Source organism: Triplophysa dalaica, chromosome 5 (assembly GCF_015846415.1).
Source record: "Triplophysa dalaica isolate WHDGS20190420 chromosome 5, ASM1584641v1, whole genome shotgun sequence".
NCBI lineage: Eukaryota > Metazoa > Chordata > Actinopteri > Cypriniformes > Nemacheilidae > Triplophysa > Triplophysa dalaica.
In genome coordinates this window covers 11039498-11063508 of record NC_079546.1, presented here as the reverse complement: position 1 = coordinate 11063508, position 24011 = coordinate 11039498, and the positions used below count along the sequence as shown (strand labels likewise).

Below are 24011 nucleotides of genomic sequence, written 5' to 3'. Positions count from 1 at the left end.
ATCGATACTGATATTTCAGTTATATGTAGCTGGGAATTAATATCAAGACTATTCTGATCATCTATGGTGTGTAAGTGTAGGAATAGCTCAGAGCCATAAACAATCCCACTTTATATTAAAAGAACAATCTTACAGAAAGTGTAAACTGAATTGTAATCAAAGCAGGCTGTTCTCTGTTACACATGAGCACCTGCACATCTTTCATCCTGTTTAGTTTCTCTTCTCTGCCTGAGGAAGACAAGAAATGTTCTTCTTCTTGTCATGTCCACTTTAGGAACAACTCTAATGGTACAATTTAAGGGGGTCATATGGGGCGAATATTTGTTTTTCTGTGTCTTTGGTGTGTCATAAATTGCCCATGTATGTATTAGACACGAAAAATTGCAAAAATTAAAGTGGAGGAACAAAAGATGCATTCTATCTTAAAGTGAATCCTCACCCAGACCTGCCTGAAACACCTCGTGTAACCACACCCCATCAAATCTGTGTCAGTTTGTGCGATGATTTGACTAAGACCGCCCAAATGTATATGCAAGTAAGGTGGGGGTACCTGTATAATTGCTTTGAAACCTGATGTTCCAAATATGGTAAGATGTCACACGCTTGCAGTTTTCGACCAATCACTACACACTGGATATCTGGCCAATCATAGCACACCTCGCTATCCCAACGTCGGAGAGAAATTGTTCAAATGAGTCAAACAGACAACCCAATTTAACCATCAGGTATCAGTCAAGTCATCTGGGATTTCTCACAGGGTGCCACAGGAGCTCATTTGAGTGATCCGCGGGTCTAAGGTGGGTCTAGCAAAGAAACCACAAAGGGCTGCATCGGTAACTTTCCAACCCTCAACATCTAACCCAAATTGGCTTGCAGCGAACACGCTGTCAGTCAAGACGTGAGGAGAATACTTGAGGTGGAACCAGAGGGATTCGAACAGAGGTTGGAATTGCAAAAAACAAACAAAATAGAAATTCCACCAGCAACAGAAACCGTTTTAGACTTTGTTCAAGTCTAGATCTGCACATTAATTTGATCTGTCAAAACTGCCAGAACAAACAAGAATGAGGTAAAGACAAACATTCTGTTATATTTGCTATGTTAACCCTATAGTTCTGCTTGGTTCCTGTTTCCTGGTCCACTTTTTTATCCAGACTTTTTTACTGCTTTACTGGTGAATCTTTGCTTGGTTTCCTGTTTTCCTCTCTCCCTTCTGTTATTTTGCATAAAATGCACTTGCATCATTAGTCCTTCCAGCTTATTTTGATTTTTTTATTCATAGCTCCTTGTTCCAAGACTAATCTTATTACATAGAAGTGTGTTTTTTGAGAACGATGTCTAAACTCAGGAAGGTAAATATCTTATTGCAGACTGCAGTGCGCCACCAGTTGCTTAATGTAATGAAATGAATTGGGTTTGATGATGTCACAGGGCCGACAACTGAAACCCGCCCAGTTCTTGGTCTTCTTGTTAAGAACTTGTGTCAAGAGCTGTGAAATAAATCATAATTTTGTGTAATTCATCCTTTGCTCTGTAAACAGTCGTCTCTTTGAGATCACCATGGCTAATGACTATGGACTCCTGCTGTGACTAAATGGTTCACAAACATGCTTTTGATCCTGTGCCTCTGTTCCCAGATCAGCTCTCTTTAACTTCACAGTGAGATTCAGATTGGTATAAAAGTGAAGATCATTCACGAGAACACTGTAAAGTACCATGTATTAATGTAAGCAGATATTTTCGAGTACAAACAGGGGGTGCACTGTTGTCAAACTTGTCCCAGCTGACATCCCAGCTGGACTACCATGTACTTCCAAATCTATCAGTAAAAATACTGAGACAAAACCGAGACAAATGGATTCACATTACACACATCTGCTCATATTGAAGATGACGACCGATACAGGAACATACAGTATAACCTATTAAATAAGGAAACCTATATTAAGATAAGGCACTTGAGAACTATAAGTGTTGAGCTGCATTGCGAAATCACTTATTAAAAAGAATGCGAGTGAAAAGCACTTTTGGTAATCAAAGGGGCCAGGGCTCTAGACTAACTTTTTGCACTGGTTGCACTGGTGCGCCTTACTTTTTTTCTTGGGTGCACCAGCACAAAAGTTAGGTGCACCCAAATTTTAGACCGCATCGCATTTAACATTTACCTGCTTTGACCAGTTCACTTTTGTTTAATGTCCATATGGGTCCAAATGTTCAACATTAAGTTCTTTATTTGAAGCACAAATTTACAAGAAAGGTAATTTACTGAAAAAGTGTTGGTGCTTAAAGTGCTTCAGTGAAGTGAAATTTAAACTTAAAAGATCTAAAGATAAATGGACCAATGCTTGAAGGCTCTGTGTCGGAGCATTGCTTATGATTTTTGGACGGATCAGGCCTTAAATTAACATTATTTACGAAAAAGTTGTGAATTGTTCTTTTCATCTTCTCTCATCATCCCCTTCTACATTCACTCTGTTTAACTAACAGCATTAGTCTCCTCACCTCTCTGTCTCACTGCAGCACACGCATTTTCAAACGTACACACCAGAGGTTGCGCTAGTGTTTTTTTTGTCCGTAATTTTGACTGACATGCTCGTAAAAACTCCGTCATAATCTGTCATTACCCATCACTATGGTTCAAGGTGGTGTTAGGTGCTAATTTGTATGTTTGTGACGTCATCACGCTGTACTGGCGTCCCGGAACTTGTTGTATTGTGATACAACCGAATGCCCAATAAAGCCGTTACAGTTTTTGATACCATATTCAAGCCCTTCCCAAATCACTTTTTATTTTGCTCATATCTTGTGTATTTAACAAAAGTTACGGCTGATGTCGACTGAAGCGCTGTGATTTTTAGGAACGGAATTTGGAGTAAATCGTGTTTAAAGGTCAATGATGAAATTAAAGGCACAACAGTCCCGTATCACAAGAAAAAGTCACTTTCCAGTGGTGAGAGACTTACTCTGTTAACAATTTATTTAAAAAAATCCTAGTGTTGAAGTCTATAAAAATACTGTACAAAACCGTTTGAATAAAACGAAAGTGATGAAAATGGTGCAGCGCACATTTAAAGAACGAGAGCTCTGAGATTATCACTACACAAGAAATTAGCAAACATTACGGACAACAAATAATAAGCAGTGAAGCAAGTTTTACGTTGTTTATCGTGTGTTTATCTAGACTTTTGATCATCTCTTGTATGTTTTGCGATCGCGGTCCGGCTCGCGTGAGGAGCGGAGCGGTGATAACTCCTGGTGCTGCAGACTGGGAGCTCTGTCAACTCACGAAAACATTGTATAAAAAACTTTTCGTGACATAGTTTACACAGGACTGGCGCGAAATGTGCATTAATACTCCTTCATTCTTCATGTTATGTGGTTTACTTGGATAGGTGAACTGTCTTTCCCGCGTCCCAGCGCGACATCCGACGCGTATGTCAAGTCAGTAACAATAACAGGTGAAAACACGCAGGTTGCGTTTCGAGTATATCACGCTGAAGGGAAATGGGGATTTACAAATTGCCCTCATTGTAATCCGACAAAAAGAACGGACGGCCATCAGATTTTTCCGTCACGGGTGAAAAATCCGTCAATGACAGAGAATTTTCAGTTAACGAGACCTCTGGTACACTCACGTGCTGGAATATCTGGACCACAGCCAATCAGAGGGGGTTCCGCCCCTCACTATCATTGATTGGTTTAGACCACGATATGGGTCTAATGTGTGTCTGTTATTGAATCACAGGAAGACTTTCAGAGTTGCGGATACTTTTTTCCCCTCGAATGGCTGGTCGCACCGGTGCGACCTCTGATAATTTTAAGTCGCACCATTGAAAAATAAGGTCGCATGTGCGACCAAATTAGTCGCACTCTAGAGCCCTGAAAGGGGCTGCTTCATCACTTCTTTGTTCCTCTGAGGACGTGTTACTGTATAAGGTGCGCTGTGAATCGAGAATCGGCAGGACATTTCTCAGTAGTGTAACTGTAGTGTGTTGTTTGTGCACTTCAAAGTAAAGCATACAGAGCAGCCCGAGGTAAATTAATGGCTTTCCAATATCTCAACTTTCATTTGACAGCCTGCATTTCTACTGCGCCCTGCACTCCTGCACTCCAGGGCAATATTGCTTTGACAAACCCTTCATCTAATGAGAGACCACGAAAAAACACAGGAAATAAGAGACAGACAACGTCTGTCTGCTTCCCCTCTCGGGCTATTCTGTACAACTGCAAACATTTTAACGTCATGATTACTACTGTAATTCTGTCCCCACTGAGAACAGATTGTTTCCCAGTTCTTCCATAGCCCACGTAAGGATTTAAATATAAATGACAGTTATTGTCAATTACTCTCACCATCTCTCAATTATCATCTCTCTAACTAGTCACCGCACGTAAAGCAGATGGTTAGCACACACATAAAAATACAGTTCGAACATGAAAGACAATCAAAGCAGAGAATGAAATGTGCCTTTAACTGTGTCATAAAAAAGAAGATAAAACAACCATTAAAGTTGAGCTGCCACTTGTAAAATCTGTAATGCTAAATTAGTACAAAACATATTAGGTTACAGAACATGAGCACAATTCTGAAAACAACGGCTTTCATAAACTAGTGACATAGTCACCTGGCTTGAAAAGCGAAGCGATCGCTATGACGTTTAGACAAGGCCTTTAATTGCCTCAAAACATCAATATATTTATGAAAACTTCTGCTCTGGAAAATTAACTTTCAGTCTGTTTGCTGATGTGCGTAAATTAGACACAAAAGAGATGGGGACAATTTGTTATGCAGTTATGGTAGAACTGTCAAAACACATGAGAGATGAATCGGGACGAAACAAGGACACAAAAATATTATAATAGACAATTTGATGCATGAAAGTGGAAACATGCCGAATGTCAGTATGAATGACACCTCTTAAGTGCAACATCCTGAGAACTACTTAAGCCTGTGGCATTCTTATTTTTCCGCGCACAGCGGAACGCACAGCCTTGCAAAGAATACTGCTTTCGACTTGTACGCGTACACACAAGTATTGAAGCTTGCACGTTACGACGTTTTGCAATACCTCTCTGGGCCTTCGGGTGGTCAGGTTTTCTTCAACTACCTTGAAGGACACAGTTTAATTAATAAAAAAACTGGACATTTGTGATTATGACGTTCGCCTCTTACCTTAGTTTATACGAGATACAGCTGTGCTTTATCAGTGTGTTCCATAAAGCCTTGACAATGAGTAGAAGCAAAGACGGAGGCTACTGGCATTCTGCAGGCTGGAATATCACGTGACAGCATTTTCAGACAGGATTCAAAAAGCTTCACTGTGTCCCGACTGCAGAAAGTCTGTCAACAGACAAATAACCCAAAATGAGTGTCAAAAATCTGTCTGTGTAAATTCTTCTGAATCTTCTGTAGAAATTTGAGAACATTTGCACATTTAGATGCTCAAGGGCTCAATGCAGCACTGATGTCAAGTATTAATGTTACATTTTAGACATGTGATGTAGCCTATTTCTCTAGATGTAACTTCTGAATGAGAGAAATTTGTTTTTTGGGATTATGGATTTAGTTTCTCTCAATTTGTTAATAGGGAAAAGAGAGATTAGCTGTTTCTCGCTTAAATTCACACACACTTCCATCTTCTCCCCAACAACAGCAGCATCCTCAAAAGCAATACTGGTATGTAGGCACAAATGCTTCATGGGAACTCGTGATGTAAACATTATCTGTTGATTTATCTATCCATCTTTAAATGTTCAGTACAAGAAAATGATAATCAAGTTCTCAAACATCAGAGAGAAGAATCACTCAAAAATAAAATTCTGTCATCATTTACTCTGGAAACCTTCAAATTGTTCCAAATATGGATTCATTTCTTTGTTGTAATGAACTTAGAGAAAGATATTTGTAAGAGTGCTTGTTACCAAACAGTTTTGGCCGTAATTGACTACCATAGTAGGAACAGTTTGCTTTCCTAAATTCTTCAAAATATTATCTTTTGTGTTTAACAGAACAAAGAAACTAATATCCTAAATACTGTAATCCCAGATATATACAGTCAGGTCCATAAATATTGACATCGACACAATTCTAACATTTTTGGCTCTATACACCACCACAATAGATTTCAAATGAAACGAACAAGATGTGCTTTAACTGCAGACTGTCAGCTTTAATGTGAGGGTATTTACATCCAAATCAGGTGAACGGTGTAGGAATTACAACAGTTTGCATATGTGCCTCCCACTTGTTAAGGGACCAAAAGTAATGGGACATTTGGCTACTCAGCTGTTACATGGCCAGGTGTGTGTTATTCCCTCACTATCCCAATTACAATGAGCAGCTAAAAGGTCCAGAGTTCATTTCAAGTGTGCTATTTGCATTTGGAATCTGTTGCTGTTAACTGTCAAGATGAGATCCAAAGAGCTGTCACTATCAGTGAATCAAGCCATCATTAGGCTGAAAAAACAAACCCATCAGAAAGATAGCAAAAACATTGGGCGTGGCCAAAACAACTGTTTGGAACATTCTTAAAAAGAAGGAACGCACCGGTGAGCATAGCAACACCAAAAAACCCGGAAGACCACGGAAAACAACTGTGGTGGATGACCGAAGAATTCTTTCCCTGGTGAAGAAAACACCCATCACAACAGTGGGCCAGATCAAGAACACTCTCCAGGAGGTAGGTATATGTGGTCAAAGTCAACAATAAAGAGAAGACTTTACCAGAGTGAATACAGAGGGTTCACCACAAGATGTAAACCATTGGTGAGCCTCAAAAACAGGAAGGCCAGATAAGAGTTTGCCAAACGATATCTAAAAAAGCCTTCACAGTTCTGGAACAACATCCTATGGACAGATGAGACCAAGATCAACTTGTACCAGAGTGATGGGAAGAGAAGAGTGTGGAGAAGGAAAGGAACTGCTCATGATCATAAGCATACCACCTCATCAGTTAAGAATGGTGGTGGTAGTGTCACGGCGTGGGCATGTATGGCTGCCAGTGGAACTAGTTCTACTGTATTTATTGATGATGTGACTGCTGATAAAAGCAGCAGGATGAATTCTGAAGTGTTTCGGGCAATATTATCTGCTCATATTCAGCCAAATGCTTCAGAACTCATTGGACGGCGCTTCACAGTGCAGATGGAACCAAAGAGTTTTTGAAGGGAAAGAAGTGGACTGTTATGCAATGGCCAAGTCAATTACCTGACCTGAATCCGATTGAGCATCCATTTGACTTGCTGAAGACAAATCTGAAGGGAAAATGCCCACAGAACAAGAAGGAACTGAAGACGGTTGCAGTAGAGGCCTGGCAGAGCATCACCACTGATGAAACCCAGCGTCTGGTTATGTCTATGCATTCCAGACTTCAGACTGTAATTGACTGCAAACGATTTGCAACCAAGTATTAAAAAGTGAAAGTTTGATTTATGATTATTATTCTGTCCCATAACTTGGTGCATGGACAAGTGGGAGGCACATATACAAACTGTTGTAATTCCTACACTATTCACCTGATTTGGATGTAAATACCCTCAAATTAAAGCTGACAGTCTGAAGTTAAAGCACATCTTGTTCGTTTCATTTGAAATCCATTGTGGTGGTGTTACAGCCAAAAATGTTAGAATTGTGTGGATGTCCCAATATTTATGGACCTGACTGTAAGAATGTATACTGCATTAAACAGAGCTGCGTGTTTGTGTGTGTACTGCTATTTCACTTAGTTTTAGTCGATTTGGCAAGTTTTCGGTTGCATTGAGTTCATATAACTAGCGTACGTGAAATACTGTTATTTAAATAAATCATCTGGCTGTTCGGAGTGAATGATCTACACGTGCGTGACACTCGTTTATTTGTCTGCATCTGCACTGTATGAGGATATTAACACATGAAATTAATCTACAGAGTTGCTCTGAGAGTTTTTTTTATGAGCATTCGACTGTTTGAGTAAAGCTATCGTCAAACACACGTCAAAACTCAAAATAAAAAATAGTAGTCCTCGTAACCTGAAAAAATACTGTAGTATAATGAATATTTGCTATAGAAAAGTGAAGTACCCTTGTAGTAAATTGATAAACTGTAGTAAACACTGTAGTATAGAATAGTAAGTTACAAAAACACTATAGTATCTAGGATTTGACTACAGTTTACTTTAGTACTAAATACTATAATATACTACAGTAATTTATGTAGACAAATATTATATTGTCTAAAAGAAAAGATTTTTTTTTTTGATAAAATAAAAATTATATGTACCTAATTAATCCATCTGAATGCAACATACATGTCATTTTTCAGTTATCTGCCTATTAATTTGATGAACTGCGTATGTTTAATGATGACAACAGACGTTTTATACTTGTGCTGCAACTGTTTGGCATGTGCTACAAAACTTTAAACCTCTGTAGCACCAGTGCTATGTGCATGAAAAGTTTAAATACACCCCTGAATATAATTAAATATGTACGGTTACCATTCATTTACAAACCTACATCTTGAAATACTTGTTTTCAACTGATACGCAACAGCAGACTTACAGTATAATGCTAATTTACCACACTACTAGCAACAGGCTATAGTTACTGTACATTCCTTATGTTTTAAAATACCTGTGAGGTATCTAAACAGCGACGCTTGGGGATTGGATCATCGAGGTCATGCCCAGGAGCAGTTGAAAGTCTATAAATACATTTAAAATCTTGTAAAATCATTCAAGCACAAAACAATTGCTGTTGGCATCATTTTTTTCATTAACATGGTTTAACCAAACATTAGAAATGTTTAAGCTAAAAAACATAAATTTAAGGGACTCACAGAGGGTAGAGCAGACACATCGCAGGATGAATCCGTACTGAAATAACTTGGGCACGTCTATTTTAGAGCAGGTCTGGGATATTCGAGTGGCTTAAGGTTTGTTGGCAGCCCGCCTCAAAGAACGTGCTGTCTGGACACGTAATATCCTCCTCTTTATCAGCATCTACGACTTTTCTGTAAATACATCAAACAGTGAAATAATGCATGCGCAGGATAAATGTACTTTTATGTAGTAACTATGTTGAGGGATTTGTTATAAATCTTACCTTAGAGATATCACAAGTGTGACGCCTGTGATGAGTGTCAGGAAGAGATGAAGGTTTATAAACACATAGACAATATTGTTAAAAACTATTTCTACAAACATTTAAGGACAAGGCACCATTTCTATTTTATTTGAATTAACATGGCCAAACCTAAATAATCTGTCTCTAAATCCAGTTACAGTTCATTAGACTTTAAACAGATTCTTTATGTTGATTGTACATACATTTTGTTACCCTGTAAAGAAGCTTGGTTTGTACTTACCCAGAAATCGCCACAGAAGACTCGCTGTCAGCTCTTCGGGGCATCCCATCTGGACCTTTAACTGAAAAACACATCATAAACATACAGTAACAGTACAACATGATTAAAAGAGCACAGCAGCATATTGTCAAGAAGTGTCAGTTGTGAGAAAGCCAAGGAATGTCAACATTAAATCAACTTTCAAATCATCCAAAAGCCAAAACAACAGCAACAAATAACAACAATAATAATAATATGTGTCATAAAATGTGGTCTATTTGAATGCATGACGTTAGTTGAAACACTGACGTTAGTGTGCATGACTTATTAAGTATTCATGTCATTAAGCCATTAAACCATTAAATGATCATTTATTCAGTGCATTTAAAATAAATTAGCAATGCTTTACTTAAACAAAGCTGAAATGTGAAGGATGTGAGCCTTACTTCATGTTTTGAGCTGTTAATAACTTACAGGTTTTCATCGCTGTCTCGTGCTCGGGTTGTCGATGGAGACAGTCGAATCCTCTCTTTAAAACGGAGGAAGACTTTGGTGTTAGCCGACCAGAGTTTGGCTGGGCAAACAATGAAGACTTTGCTACGAAGAAGTTCATATCTGAACACTTGGAAACAGCGAAACTACACAAAACTCGGCAAATCACTTTAAACTTTCACGAGCCCCAACGACAACTGAACGTTTGTGTTCCTACTGCATCGCTGTCGTCGATGTTTACGTCACAAATTATTGCAGACGCGATCATCCAACTCTTCAGCGTTGCATTAAAAATAACAAAAAAACAAGGCCAAGGAGATAAAACCTCTTAAAAAAATTCACAAATGATCGTAAAGCTTATAAACATAAACATTTATTCACATTATTATAAAGTTGCTAACACATTGATGTTGCATTATGCACGGAGATATTAAGCTTTCTTTGTGTTATCAGTTTGTTTAATGTATTTCAAGACCGTGTGTACTTAGGGCTAATTATGGCATTTATGTACAAGGTTATTTTTCTTTTGTTGTTATTTATGTTCGTATGCGTGCAATAACTAAAGCCGGATGAGTGTCAGATGACTGCAGACGCAAAATGGCGCCGTCTGCCTCCCTCCTGTATTAAACAAGGTGCTGCTATTATCGGTGAATATGATTTAGTCCTCTTTTTACGAAATAACTACACAAACAGCTCACAACCAGAGTCAACTACAAGTATCAAAGAAGCTGAAAGTCGACAAAAGAGCAACAGTCCCTGCTACAGATTTACCTTCAATTAATATGATGATTGGTCATTTGTGAAAAATTGACCGTAAAAAATGGTGAAAAGAAAAAAGTTATTCCTTTGTAATCATTTAAAATCATACGACTGCAGAAATAAACCTAACCATAAAATATATTATATTATAGTTATATGTACTAAAGTTAATTATATTCACTGCTTAACAACATGAACAATCGTTATGTTGCCCAAACTTAGCTTCCGGTAGACCGCCGCGAGGAATTAATTGACTGTCGAGTAGTTTTAATACAATACAATTTAATAATATTCTACAAATTATTAATAGAAAGTAATATTCATAGAAATCAATAATACAATCAATTGTTATATTACTAACCACAATCCAGATGGTTAACCAAACACAGACCGGAAGTTAATTGAAGGCGTGTGCGTCCAATAAACCATCTAAACATTAAAACAAATTTAAAACAATTAGAAAATGAACATGTGAATAAGCGAATTAATAAAAATATATCCATGTCCAATAAAGCAATTTAAATTTGCCCTTTGTTTGTGTACACACAAAATAGAAGTAGTGCAATGTTAATTGAAACTAAGGCTATTGTGAACCTTAAAGGTGCAGTTTGTAAAAACCGCCGCGAGAGGGCGCACCATCAAAACAACAATGCCGTTGCGTGATGACGCTATGAAGGAGCGTGGAGTGGTGGGATCCTTTGTCGTTCACTCCACCGCTGATTGCCATCAATCAGACGGGAACAAGAAATCATTTTAGGTTTTATAATTGTTGCGAATAATTGTGGTCCATGAATAGGTGACTGCTCGAAACAAGACACTACTTCCGCATTTGTCCACCATTGTCATACGGTTTCTACGTCAGTAAAGGCGTTAACAAAGGGGAACGCGGTTATGACGCCATTGACTTTAAACTACAAGATACAATGATTTATTTAATAATATCGATATTGGCAGATATGATTTGCATGATTTTTGGACTGAGCGTGGACTACGGGCGGCAACTTTATTTGGTTAACTGTATAATTTTTTCTGGTCATTTTCCTTATTTTCTTGCTTTATGTTGTTCAACTCTTCATGTTTTATCTTTTTCAGATGCATCAGGACTATACGTGAAGTCTTTTTCTGATAAGAATTAAAAAATCAGACAACAAATCTTGTGAATTCTCGTTACAAGTTTATTTAAGGCACTGCCAGTCGTTCTAGTATGAGATTGATTAAGGTAGAAAAGGCACTGGTTGCACAGTTATTTTTGGCTCATTTGTTTTTTTCACGCACATTTTTGTAACCTGAAATCATAAATCTACAAGAAGAAATGTGCAAAGCAAACCGATAAAAATTACTGCTTTGAAGTATGGCTTAAAGAGTTATTTTCTTACAGACTGCCTTTCACTCAATCTACTATTGACAATAGAAAACAGATATATAGGCACGTTTAAGAATTCTTCAATTGGCTTTGAACATTAATCAGACAAATTGGTGTAGAAATGACAACTATTTTTGCTTCTCTAATGCCTGTTCAGCAGAAATGACAAGTACCTGTTCTGGATTCACACTTTACCTCCAGTCATCTTTATTTAACTGTCTGATCTTGGTAGGTAAGCCCTTCTTTTTTATTGTACAAAATATAAGCATCAAGAAAAATAACTGTGTAACTGTGCAAGCAAAGCAAAGCACTTATCAGGAAAATAAAGTTTTCTTTCTTCTCAAAACAGCGACAGGAGTGTTATGGTCAGCAGGGCTTTGAGATGGTGCCAATTGAGGTGGTTGTGTTACTGTACATAGGTCGAGGTCACACTAGCCGACCCAAAACAACTTGATAAAATTCATGGATCTCACTCCTACTGAATGTTTTGTCACAACTCCTCTCTTCATTTTATGTGAATTTATGATGATAAATGACACGTATACTATATATAAAGGTCCCATTTAGTCATCAAATCAGCATGAAGCTATAACGGCAGTCCCATGCAAACATAAATATTTGTAACGGGCTGAATTAGTATGCAATTTATAAATATGAATATGTGTAACTTCCTGGAAAAAGTATACGTGCTATTACTTATGAATATGTGCATGGTCTGATTTAATAAGAAAAACATCTATATATTATCATGGATACCAATTGGCAGTTGATTTGTGATTTTGCTTTTGCTGAGGAAAACATTTGGACCAGATAGCAGGACAATCAGATTTCTTCAGTGTGACCATGACCTGTTGTGAGCAGATCTTGTCAGAAAGTTGCCAGGGTCATTCTTGCAGCAGGGCGTTGTGTCATAGTTAACACTAAAAAAATTAAAAAAAGAAAAGGAAAACACTGACTTGGGGTCGACAATTTTTGTTCTGGCAATGTCCCTTTAAGACAACAATGCAATGTGATTCAACCTAATTGTTAATATACATGGCAAAGCATAAAGAACTCAAATGTGAAAATAAGATTTTTTTATCAACACACCCGTTTCAAGCGCATATCCTCTTTTGGACAGATGACCTTTTGCATTTTAATCCTTTCATCTTGGTCTCGGCCAGGGCCTGTCTGCTTTAAAAACAGCATTGAAATAAAAGCTCACTTCCACAGATGGTCCCAAAATGTAAGTTTTATTCTTAATAACGTTCAAGTCTTCCAAAGTCACTGGCCTGAAAATGTCTGATAGAGCTTCCACATTACTGAAGTGTTCGATGCTTAACGCTATGTTATCCATCGGGAGCTTTGCGCAGCCATTGGTAGAACTGATGCTCGAAGAGCGTGAGCCATTTAATGTTAGCTTGAATGATCTCCAAGGCGCGAGCGAACGCAGGTGCCGCCGCTCCCCCACAGGTCAGTATAAACTCTTTCAGCTAAAAAAAAGAGAAACAACAACACGGGAATGATTGACATGTAATTTAGTAGATAACAACAGGCTTCATGATAATGAAGTAAGCCATGCGCCTTAAAGTAAATAACCTGTACTAACAATACCATGAGTTTAAAGCATCTATTTTTTATTTTGCTCTACAAACCAGCTTAAATGTATTTTTGTCTAAATCTTTTAGTTGTGTTTCACATAAAGTGGATGAAGTGTTCTGGCAGCAGTTCATTGTCAATGACAGTATGATAATGATGTGTTCAAGGAAACACTAAGGGGTTTTGTACTACTGTATCTCTGTAAGAATGATCAATTGTAGAAGCTGACGTCAGCTGTAGGAGAAACTGCTATGCTGAAGTGAGATGATTGAACTGCTATGCTGAAGTGAGGCCCTTTGGGACTGAAGCTGAATTAATTTGAATAAGTGAATATACCTATCATTTCCTATGATGAAGTATAGAGCTTACAATGAGAAAATAACCCAAAGAAATGGTCCTCAAACCAAGGTTTTCCTTTTTTTAACGTTTTTAAAAACATGAATTATCCATAAAGAGTTTTCAATTGTTTATTGGTTGTTTGATTTGATTGACAGGTATGTTTCGGGTTGAAGTTGCCTCGGGGTGTATAAGCTCAGACTCACCTCATTCAACTCGGTCTCTGTGTTGAGAAACTCTGTCACACCGCTTATTAATTTTGAGTTCATAAATAAAGCTTCCCCGTACCTGCAAACCAGAAAGATCATGTTCACTGTTATCGCACTGCACTGTTGGGCAAATATATATATATATATATATGCCACCTGCCTCACCAAGCCACAGACAAAAATCTGATGAAAATCTTATTACAATGTTAACATCAAAACTTAAGGGGATGAATGGACAAAGCTGTTCTATCTGATATATTCACCTGGAATTCAATATGTCCCACTTCTCTCTGAAATATCTCCATGCTAAATGTCTTCCGAGTGGATTGCGAGCCACGTGTATGATGACATCGATCACGTCCTGATCCGGCACCATGTCAGAGGACAGAGACAGATTCAGAAGCCTGTAGAGAACAAAACAAATAGAAGGTATAGATGCTAAATACACTCTAAATTACGTATTACGTAAGTCTGTAATCTATTTTAATTTCATTTTAATGCAAAAATAAAACTTAAATAAACGGCCAGTTCCTTTTCAGTGCTCTTTTTAAGGACTAAGGGTCGGAACACATCTATGGCTGTCTGACATTTTATCATTGACTTTTATATTTTATACCTTTAATTAAATAGAATCTGCTCAGAACTGGTCTGAAATCTAAAAAGAAAGAAATAAAAGCATATCTTTCTTTTCTGTTCCCTCGGTATATGAGTCACTGCAAAACAGTTGTTCAAAATGTGTTTTTAATACCCCGCGTTGGATTTTTCATTACGTAACTAACCCAAGAAGAGCAATTCGAATGCAGACAGATTCATTTACTTCAAATTGGTGCGAAATGTCAAGCAGATAAAAAAGCGACATATTTCACATAAAGCCGCAGTGTGCAAGATTTTCAATTTCCAATAACATGTGGAGTAATTGCCACGCTGAGTCTCTCCTTTTGTCCAACTTTTCTGGGTTGATTTATTTTTTTCGCCTCGTTTTAAACATCATGGAGATTATAGTCATTGTGACAAAGGTTGGTGTTGTTGAGCGGTGTACCAGTGCTACATCTAAGGCATCAGAATACTGCCGATGCCACTCTATTTTTTTTTAAACGTATAAAGTATTGCAGTACCCCAAGTTATTAACGTTCTGTTAAACAATTAGGTCATGCAAAAAATAATTTCGAAATGAATCTGTGTCTTGAATGATTCGGATGAATCAATGTTTCATGCACTTCGTTGTAAAAGGAATCAGCCATTTTGAACGAATCAGTAGAACGATTCAGTGACTCAGTAAAAAAGGTTTCACATTTAAAAGTATACTGCAGTATATATGCTACTACTGTAAAATTCTTATGTTTCTCAGTCTTTCCATAGTAAATATTAAAGTACTACGGTAATATAAAAATACTAAGGTACATACTACAGTTTATCAAAATACTACGGCTAATACGACAAAATACCGTATTTTACATTAAATAAGTTAAATAAGTCATACTGCAATATATTTATATAGTTTGCAGATTTTCACTTAGCGAGTTATTAATTCTTGTTAGTAAAGTAGAATTTTTTTATGATTAGTTGCGACTTATCATTAGGAAGCCCTACAAAGTTTGGACTGTTTTCATCCAGCTTCATGGAATTTTCATTTGGACATTTACGTTCATTTTTTTTAATTGAATTATGAATTACCACATCGCAACATTGCACACTGTTGATATACTTCAGGTGATGTTGTAAAGTAAGACAACTTAAGTGGTGAGAAATGTCTGAATGTGTATTTTAAATTTGCACTCTCAGTGTGTATATTTTTAATATGTTGGCCAACAATTACCCCTTTTATTCTATTTAGTTCATTGTTCATATCTCCTTGCACCAGAGATTCTACACATCACAACTGGAAGTGCTTGCACACCTTTAAGTTGTTTCAAATCTGTATAAATTTGTTCTGATGAACACAGAGAACAATAATTGGGAAAATGCTTGTACACTAACAGTTCTGGACCCCATTGACTACCATGGTAGGAAAAAATATGTTATAATTTTTTGTTCTGTTCAACACAAAGAAGTTTTTTGAAGAATCTAGGGCGGCGAACTGTTCTGGGGCACTTTTGACTACCATTGTCATTTTTCCTGCTATGGTAGTTGATGGGTTCCATGAACAGTTTGGTTAAAAGCATTCCTCCAAATATCTTTCTCTGTGTTCAACCAAACAGAGAAATGTATACAGATTTAAAACAACTAGACAGTGTGCAATTCATGACAGAATTTTCTTTTTGTGTGAACTATCCCTTTAATGAATTGGAAACGTACCGTACAAATTGACTCAGAATATGTATGGGCTCTTGGATCTCCTTGTTTGCTATGTACAGGATAAAATACAATCCATCATAATCCCACATTCTACTTTTTAACATGGAAAGGATTAAGAGCGCCATAGAGGTCTGCCAGAAAATCTCCTACTTTGGTTATTGTTTTTCCTGTACCATCAATGTGTGAATCAGTGCAGCTCTACTATTTGGAGTGATTTATGTGGGGAAAAAGGGAATTGCTTGGATGAATGGATTCACGAGGTTAATCCGTTTCAAGGAGATGAACACCAGTTAACACACCTGTTGAGCAGGTAGATGTTGTCGCTGCAGGTCAAGGCCTCCAGAAGAATCTTCTTCTCAGAGACGGCGGTGGTGGAGTGAAACTTCATCCAGATGAACTCCCACACGTCTTCGTCCATCAGAGACACGCCTGTGCAGTACACGATGTCCCGCACGTTAGGTGGAATCCTGCAGGACAAAACAACAACTGTAACATTAATATGAACACAACATGTATGTATTTTAACACTGAAAATACAAGCTTGCGTGTCCTGTACGATTCAAAACACAGGATTTTTAAGCCACGGCTCAAATGGACTTCTGCGGTCAGAAATATGTTTTCCCTTTGGGTTTAGACGTGCGCATCAACCAAATAAAGTACATTTTGTTACAGCATAAAACATTTGTTATACCACTGAGATCGCATGCTTTTAAACAGCATCTTTCCTTGAGGTCAGAATTTAAGTGGTGAAAATATGACCCAGATCATCACACCGCTGAACACAGTTCAATATACAGTTAAGGGATTATGAGTGAGAACTCTCTGTGGACCTATAACATCATCTGGTGACACATCACAAAAAACAATAACAGTCAACAGCAGACCTTAAACAGAGAGAAAAGCTCTCAGCCATATGAAGACAGTCAATTCATGTAATATTCATACAAGAATAAGAAGATATAACATTAAACCCCTGGAGGAGCTGTGGCGTTGCAGTGACTGAACTTATGATTTGCTCAAACAAAGCAATAAAGACCTGCTGATTCTGAATGATCCATTTAAACCTCTGGGAGTTTGGATATAGAGCTGATCTTCCACAAAGACATAATATTCCATCACACCAATTGAAACATAGAATAACCGATTGTGAAAGATAGTAGATTGTGCCACAAACAATAAAACTGATGTCTTGCTTGGTTACCTGACAGGATGAACAAGTACATTTAAAAATCAAACTTTATTTGTCAAATGCTTGTGACATAACCTAAGGCACAATGGAAGTCGGATAACTTACTTTAGAAGTTTAGGCGTTTTTATAATAAAGATTGAAGTGACACATTTAAAATAAAAGGGTGTTATTACATGAGCACACTTGGCATAAACTTGGCATAAATATATTGGTTTAGTCTTTGTCTCAGTCCATTTAAAATTTGGTATCTGGAGCTTCTTATAAATGATGTAGGTCACTCCTGTGACATTACAGACATAAATGTCAAACATATCCCTCTTTTATGACGCGATCATCCTTGAATATTAAATTGAATAGACATTTTTAATATCCCAGCAGGTCCATAGGTCACCTATGAAGAAATGACAGTGAAGAATACATTTGACACATCAAAGCTTATGCTTCCAGGTCAGATGAAAACACACTACAATTCAAAAGATAATCCAGACAGAAATGTTTTGGCAAGAAAATAGAGCATCATTTTAAGCAAGCAAACGTGTTTCGCAAAATTGTGTGTCTGTGTGTGTATATATGTAAACAGAGGAATATGGAAAAGGTTTGGCATAGTGACATTGAAATAACTCCTAGGGTACGGTTGTAGCAAAATATAAAAACAATCATGTTTTCTCTGTTACGGTGCATTCACACAGGCGTTAACGATTCTCATTCATTTTAAATGGTTGACTTCAGGCATTGCCGAACTGAATTGTGGGTCCGTCAGTGTCGCGTCACTGTTGTTGCTCGCGGAAGGAGTTGAACATTTCAAAATTTTCCAAGCACAAACGCAGCTGTCACCCAATCAGATCGGCTTACTTAAATAGCCTAGTGTAGCGCTGTCCACTTGCGTTCATGCAAGACCGGAGAACAATGTGATTGGCTGTTGTCACTTTGAGGGTTACGGTCTTCATTTTCTGTCGGTAATATGATGCGTTTGACAGTGACGTGAAAATGATTGTGGAAAAACTAAACAGATGAACAAATTTCGTTGGCATGAATACGTGTAATACAGCTACCCCCACATCAGCAATATTTACACATCTCTCAACAGAAAAGTAATTTGTGTCACTGCTTTATCATGTTTTTTCAAAATGACAAATGCATCTGCAACTCCATGATGTCATTCAAACAAGTGGGTACAAGAAAAAGTTATGGCACGGGATGATGCTATTGTGACAACCTGTATGTGTCACTTAAAATGTCCTCACCTGTTCTTGTTGCTGGAAATCCAGTCTGAAATGAGAGACACGGCTTGACGGTGACAGTGTTTGTTTCCAAAGCTACACGCCAGCATGATCACCTCTCTCTGTAACTCTCTGAGGACAAAAGAAAGATTCCAGCAATTAGAAAAAATTAAGGTTGAAGAATTTTTTACAACATCTCATCTTTAGGATGAAATACGCCAGGCTTAAAGTTCTTGATAAAAAGTAAATACCCATGATAAATAATTCAAGATGAAAGTTAAGCTGAACTCACTGGTTCTGATAAGCAGCCTGCGTGAAGGAGCCGTCGGAGAAAGTGGTCGGCCAGCCCATCTTGTGGTACTTTGGTGACACCTGTTTCAGCACATAATCCTGATGAGAGAAGAGAACGAGATATTCATATTCGACCCTCAAATTTGGTGATTAGTAATGCTGTCATTGTACCAACAAGCCAAAAAATGTGTCTGTACGAGTTGGATGAGGAGAAATCACACTCACACTAAAGAGGCTGTAATCTTCGGTTCGGTCCAGTAGTTTGTCCAGCTGGTAAAGAGCTCGACTTGCAGCGTGCCAGGGCAGAAACTCGCTCTCCTGAGACAAATATGAGATGATCTGAAGAGGGATGTTTTGAGGCAGATAGCCCGCCCTAGAGACAAAAGAGATGAAAAAAGACTGAGTGGAAAGACCTTTTTTGTTTGTCGTTATTCTTTTAGAATGGAATAACTGCCACATTATGACTGCGTGGGGAATCGTAATATGCTGAAAGAAACAAAAACAGCTTCTCCTGTACAGCTGCAGTCTTGTCTCACTTTGTATAAATCCATAAAACCTCTGAAAACACAGACACAATGAGCACTAACAGCACAGATCAAACCCTTTCGAATGCCGTTAACAGCAGGACATGAAATCTTCGATGCAGTATTTTTTGGATGATCTTGTCCTCTGGTTAAATAAGACTGTGAACACAATTAAGCACAGCAGCCTTTGAAATACACATCATTTTTTTATGGTTCCACTTCTCCCACCTTTGCTTTTTTCCATCAGCTATTTTAGAAACATCTTTAACCTTCCCATGAGTGATGAAAAAGACAGGTGGCCTTTATACCTGGAGGAAAACATGAGCGGAGAGACCTTCCTAGAGTCATGAAATCAAAGGTTTTTTTATTGGTGGTGCTTACTATTGTTCATATTTAATCAGAGTTTGATCAAATCCCTGATTCAACTTCACCACATAACTTGTCCCGCATAAAACAACCAAATTATGAAAAGCTTTTTGACATTTCTAAATGCTGGGGGAGGTACAGTGTAGAATGACCTTGTTATGTAACAGATAAGAAAATCCATCAAACATAATTGTGTGATAATGATTGTGTAGCACAGTATTACAACAGCTTCATGGGTCACATATCCAGGTCATTTGTGTCAGTCACAGATTGAAACACCAATGATTTTTAGACAATTTACAGTATACAAACCCAAAGCCATAACAGGCGTGACAAAGAAAATTGTGTAACTTTTTAACTTAAATTGTTTAAGCATTACTGACATGGTTGATATGTAGTACAAGATAAAGACTGTATTTGAATATACTTTTAAAGGAATAGTTTATCCCAAAATGAAAAAAATGTCATAATTTACTAACCCACAGATTGTTCCAAACCAATATACATTACTTTGTTCTGCTCAAGTCAACATGAGCATTATGATGAACAGGAGTGGTCAATAACGCTTAGCAGAGCAGGATAACTTGTATAATCTTGCAGTTTTCTCATTTGCTTCGAATTTAAAATCTACGCAAAGCCGAGGCGCAGACGAGCAGTTGTTCGTCCTATTCTTGGAAACTAAATTATTCCAAACATTCATCAGTAATAATGAAGTATTTAAAATTTAAATAGTTAAAAAACACGATAAATCAGTCAGTCTTCGTCACATTTAGCCTCCGGTTATTGAATATTTCTGCATGCTTGGTTTCATTAAGCCAATTATGACTTCATTAAGATTATCTGGGTATTAAACAGGACCATAGGGAGAGCCGTTGTTCTCAAAGGGCCTAATGGCAGCTTGGCAGCCTGTGGGTCTTTAAAGCCTCTGACGAACTCTGAACGACTGTTCTCGACTCATCTGTGTCACAATTCCTTATTATTGTATCTTTCATACAGTAATCCCCTCATGACAGTCCAGTGATAAGATTTCTAATACTTTGTTTGTGTTCAGAGGAGCCATGTGACAGACAGAACCCACCTTGCCAGGTTAAAGACATCATCTATCAGACCTGCTCTGTTGCCCACGGAGATGATCTGCAGAAAAACACGTTTATAAAAAGACTGATTAGGATAAATAGAAGGAGGAAAAAACACATGATAAGAAAGATGAATCAGATGAGAAAAAGAGGAAAGGGGGAATTGTGGGTGATGTACCGTTGGGTTGGTCATGAGTTGTTGTATGAGAAGTCTCCAGTTGTGCAGGTCATAATTCACTCTGAAGTATCCTGTTTGATTGATGTTACCCAGTAACCACGTCTCTCCATCCATGTGCCCAACTCTGTGCATCTCTATAAATGAAAAATAAATGATGCATTTTAAATTTCTGTGATGCATGGCATATTTTAGTTTTCTCTACGTTCATATGCTGTAATATAACAGTGCGACCTTGTGAGCTCTCAGCTGACACAAGGACTATAAAGTGTAACGTGATCCATGCTTTATCCAAACATCTGCGACCAGATGTGTCAGATCTGTGATATAATGCATACTATATAAATGGACCTTCTACACTACATTCTCTGTTTGCTCACTAGCAGGGTTTCCATCCAAAGTTGCGAATTGGAAATTGGAATATCGCATTAAACATTTGGGAATAAGCACTGTTTCCATCCAACTATTCAACCGTCACGACCTCATAAACTGCAATTAAATATCAGTAAAAAAGTAAGAGAAGCCACTGAAGATAATAATTTTCATACATAATAATAATACTTGCGCAAGCAAACGATTATGAAACACAATAAAAGCGTTGCTTTTGTGGATGCCGGCCGTTTGGTAAACACAGTCGTTACCGTTCCAAGAGGCAATTATAGAAATACTTGACGACTTTGCTCAGGCGTTTAAGAGTGACCATAACAACATTTCTGATGCTGTGTAAGAAGATCAGGAATCTGGTTAGTCAGGTTAGGCCGTCTCATAATGCAGTTACGTGACTCTTTGGAGGAATTATTCGTCAAAATGCGTTTGCATCTCCCATTATTTGCATGAATTAAAAACCACCTCAAGCGAGCGTGAAAACGTTTTAGTGAATTAAGAATGCAAATTCGAAATTTAGCACTTCCGCCGCTCGTTTCTAATGCGGGACTTCAAAATGAGAATAAAACCACATTGATGGAAACCCGCTTATTGACTCCAATTCACCAAAGAACGCTTTTTCCTGATCAGGGTTATTTTTCAGCATTTTAAATATGATTTTAAAACTATTAGAAAAATGTGTGGATTAAAGAAAAAAGCATTGAAAGTTTCATAGAGAAGCTGTCGTGATTTAGTCACGTTGTCGAGGTTGTTTTTAGTTTTTAGTGAAAGGATCGTGACACTTCTGTGGCATCTGGTGATTTGTTTCAGAGGATGGTGTTTGGATTGTGACACTTCTGTTGTTGTTTGCTTTCTGGTGTTGGGATTCTGACACTCGTGCATGTGTTATGCGTGTCTGAGAAAGCATGGTTCTGTTTTCCTGCTGCGCTCTTTTCTGTCAACCTTGTTGTGTTGTTTTGTGTTCCCAGCGGGAACTCATGGGAATTCGTATTGTTTGGGGCTAATTCACACAAATTGGAATCGTACCAAAAAGTACAATGTGTGCGTGTTGTTTTCTGTTTTATTATTTGTAATCTGTTTACATGTTTTTTTGGTGTTGGTTTGAGCACAAGCCTTTTTTGCTGTCCTTTTCTCCCTTTTGTGTATCTTAACTTCACCTTTCCAGTCACCTGACCATTAGTTCAAGCCCCGCTTGCCTTCCTTACTTTCTTCTCTATTTAACCTCCATGCTTTCTCTATAGTGCCAGCTCAGAACAGTATTTTGTTCATGTCGGTTGGTTAGTCCCGTGGCTCTCTCGACTCCGCTCAAATGGTCTGACTTCCTGAATCCCTTATCCTAGCAAGCGGAGTGTTAATTCCCCTACGGATGGTTCCTGTTTACTTTGTTTTTGTTCTTAATGCAAGTGCATATTGGGAGTCCTTGCTTCTCTTTAGCTCTAACCCACCCAGAAACAAAATACATAAATGTACTGGTGGGAGTACATTCCAAATTTAAGAAATTGAAAACACTGTACATACAGTATATCTCTACCAGCTTTCATACAGAAGTCCTTCCCAGAATGACCCTTCCGGTTATAATGCGAATATGCTTCATGTTTCATCTTTTTACTGGCAAGACTTGACTTGAATTTTCGTTCCATTGACTTCAATTCATACGTATGCGAATGCATAAGCCGTCATTTTCTAGAGGAGGTCACCTACATTTTTTGCGCTTGTGACGCCCATGAATATTCCCAACGAGTTATTACAGAAACAATTTATTAAAGCATTCTTTGTGTCGTCTTTGTCCCCACCACATTATTAAACAAAGTTTCGCCACTGCTCACGGTACAGAAATGGAAAAGATGGAGGTATCGCTTAAGCCCATTTTCGCAGCACCGTCCGAACGAATTTCACATTCTCAAGCCAGCACCAAAATACAGATAAACTCTGTCATGTCTTTTTGAAGTTTCCTTAAACAGCTGCGCCCACTTCAGCGTTGTGCATAAACACATAGCGGTCATGACCTTGTATCTGAATGTACGCTTATTTTTGTTGATGTTTTTTTTTATGGTTGTGGCAACCATTTACATCCAAGCAGATGCTTTTCAACGAGTGACATCATACGAAACAACTTTAAACTACACTACTGACAGGGCGTAGAAGATGCATAAAAATGTTCAAACAACCCATCAACTCGTGATTTAATCTATTGATTTTATATTCATAGACACAAATTTCCCCTTTTTTGTGTCGGTCAGCACATCTTTTTTCATGTCACACAGCACGACTGTAATCTAATTTATTTTAATACAAAGCACTTTTCATACTGTATTTATAAATATATAAAAACGTGTGTTTTAGCAAAATTTGCCTCTGCGTCTCTGATATTAGGGTGTGGGTTAGCGGTGGCTGAGTCACCTTGTATGTACCTCGCTGTGTGTATACTGAAA

At 37.8% G+C, this 24011-nt stretch overlaps 1 protein-coding gene and 1 long non-coding RNA gene across 6 annotated transcripts in view; both read right to left on the bottom strand.

Annotated features, from left to right (window-relative positions):
• LOC130421035 (uncharacterized) overlaps positions 1-11072 on the bottom strand; it is a 133429-nt gene extending 122357 nt beyond the window's left edge. For 3 of the 5 annotated variants that reach the window (XR_008906747.1, XR_008906749.1, XR_008906748.1), the window contains exons 1-6: positions 9797-10498; positions 9344-9404; positions 9082-9106; positions 8816-8989; positions 8611-8680; positions 5174-5341 (exon numbers count right to left, since the gene is read on the bottom strand). This is a non-coding gene — a long non-coding RNA (uncharacterized LOC130421035). Of the gene's footprint in view, positions 1-5173; positions 5342-8610; positions 8681-8815; positions 8990-9081; positions 9107-9343; positions 9405-9796; positions 10499-10934 lie in introns of those variants that run through there. The other 2 variants (XR_008906750.1, XR_008906751.1) reach the window with 2 other exon arrangements.
• A 696-nt stretch (positions 11073-11768) lies between these two features.
• The window catches only part of LOC130421265 (thyrotropin-releasing hormone-degrading ectoenzyme-like), a 97296-nt gene continuing 85053 nt past the window's right edge, over positions 11769-24011 (bottom strand). Inside the window, 9 exon segments of the mRNA XM_056749062.1 lie at positions 11769-13408; positions 14057-14138; positions 14323-14463; positions 16654-16821; positions 18788-18895; positions 19056-19153; positions 19280-19427; positions 21023-21078; positions 21199-21332. Of these exon segments, the coding sequence (XP_056605040.1) occupies positions 13265-13408; positions 14057-14138; positions 14323-14463; positions 16654-16821; positions 18788-18895; positions 19056-19153; positions 19280-19427; positions 21023-21078; positions 21199-21332 (1079 nt within the window). The 3' untranslated portion in view covers positions 11769-13264.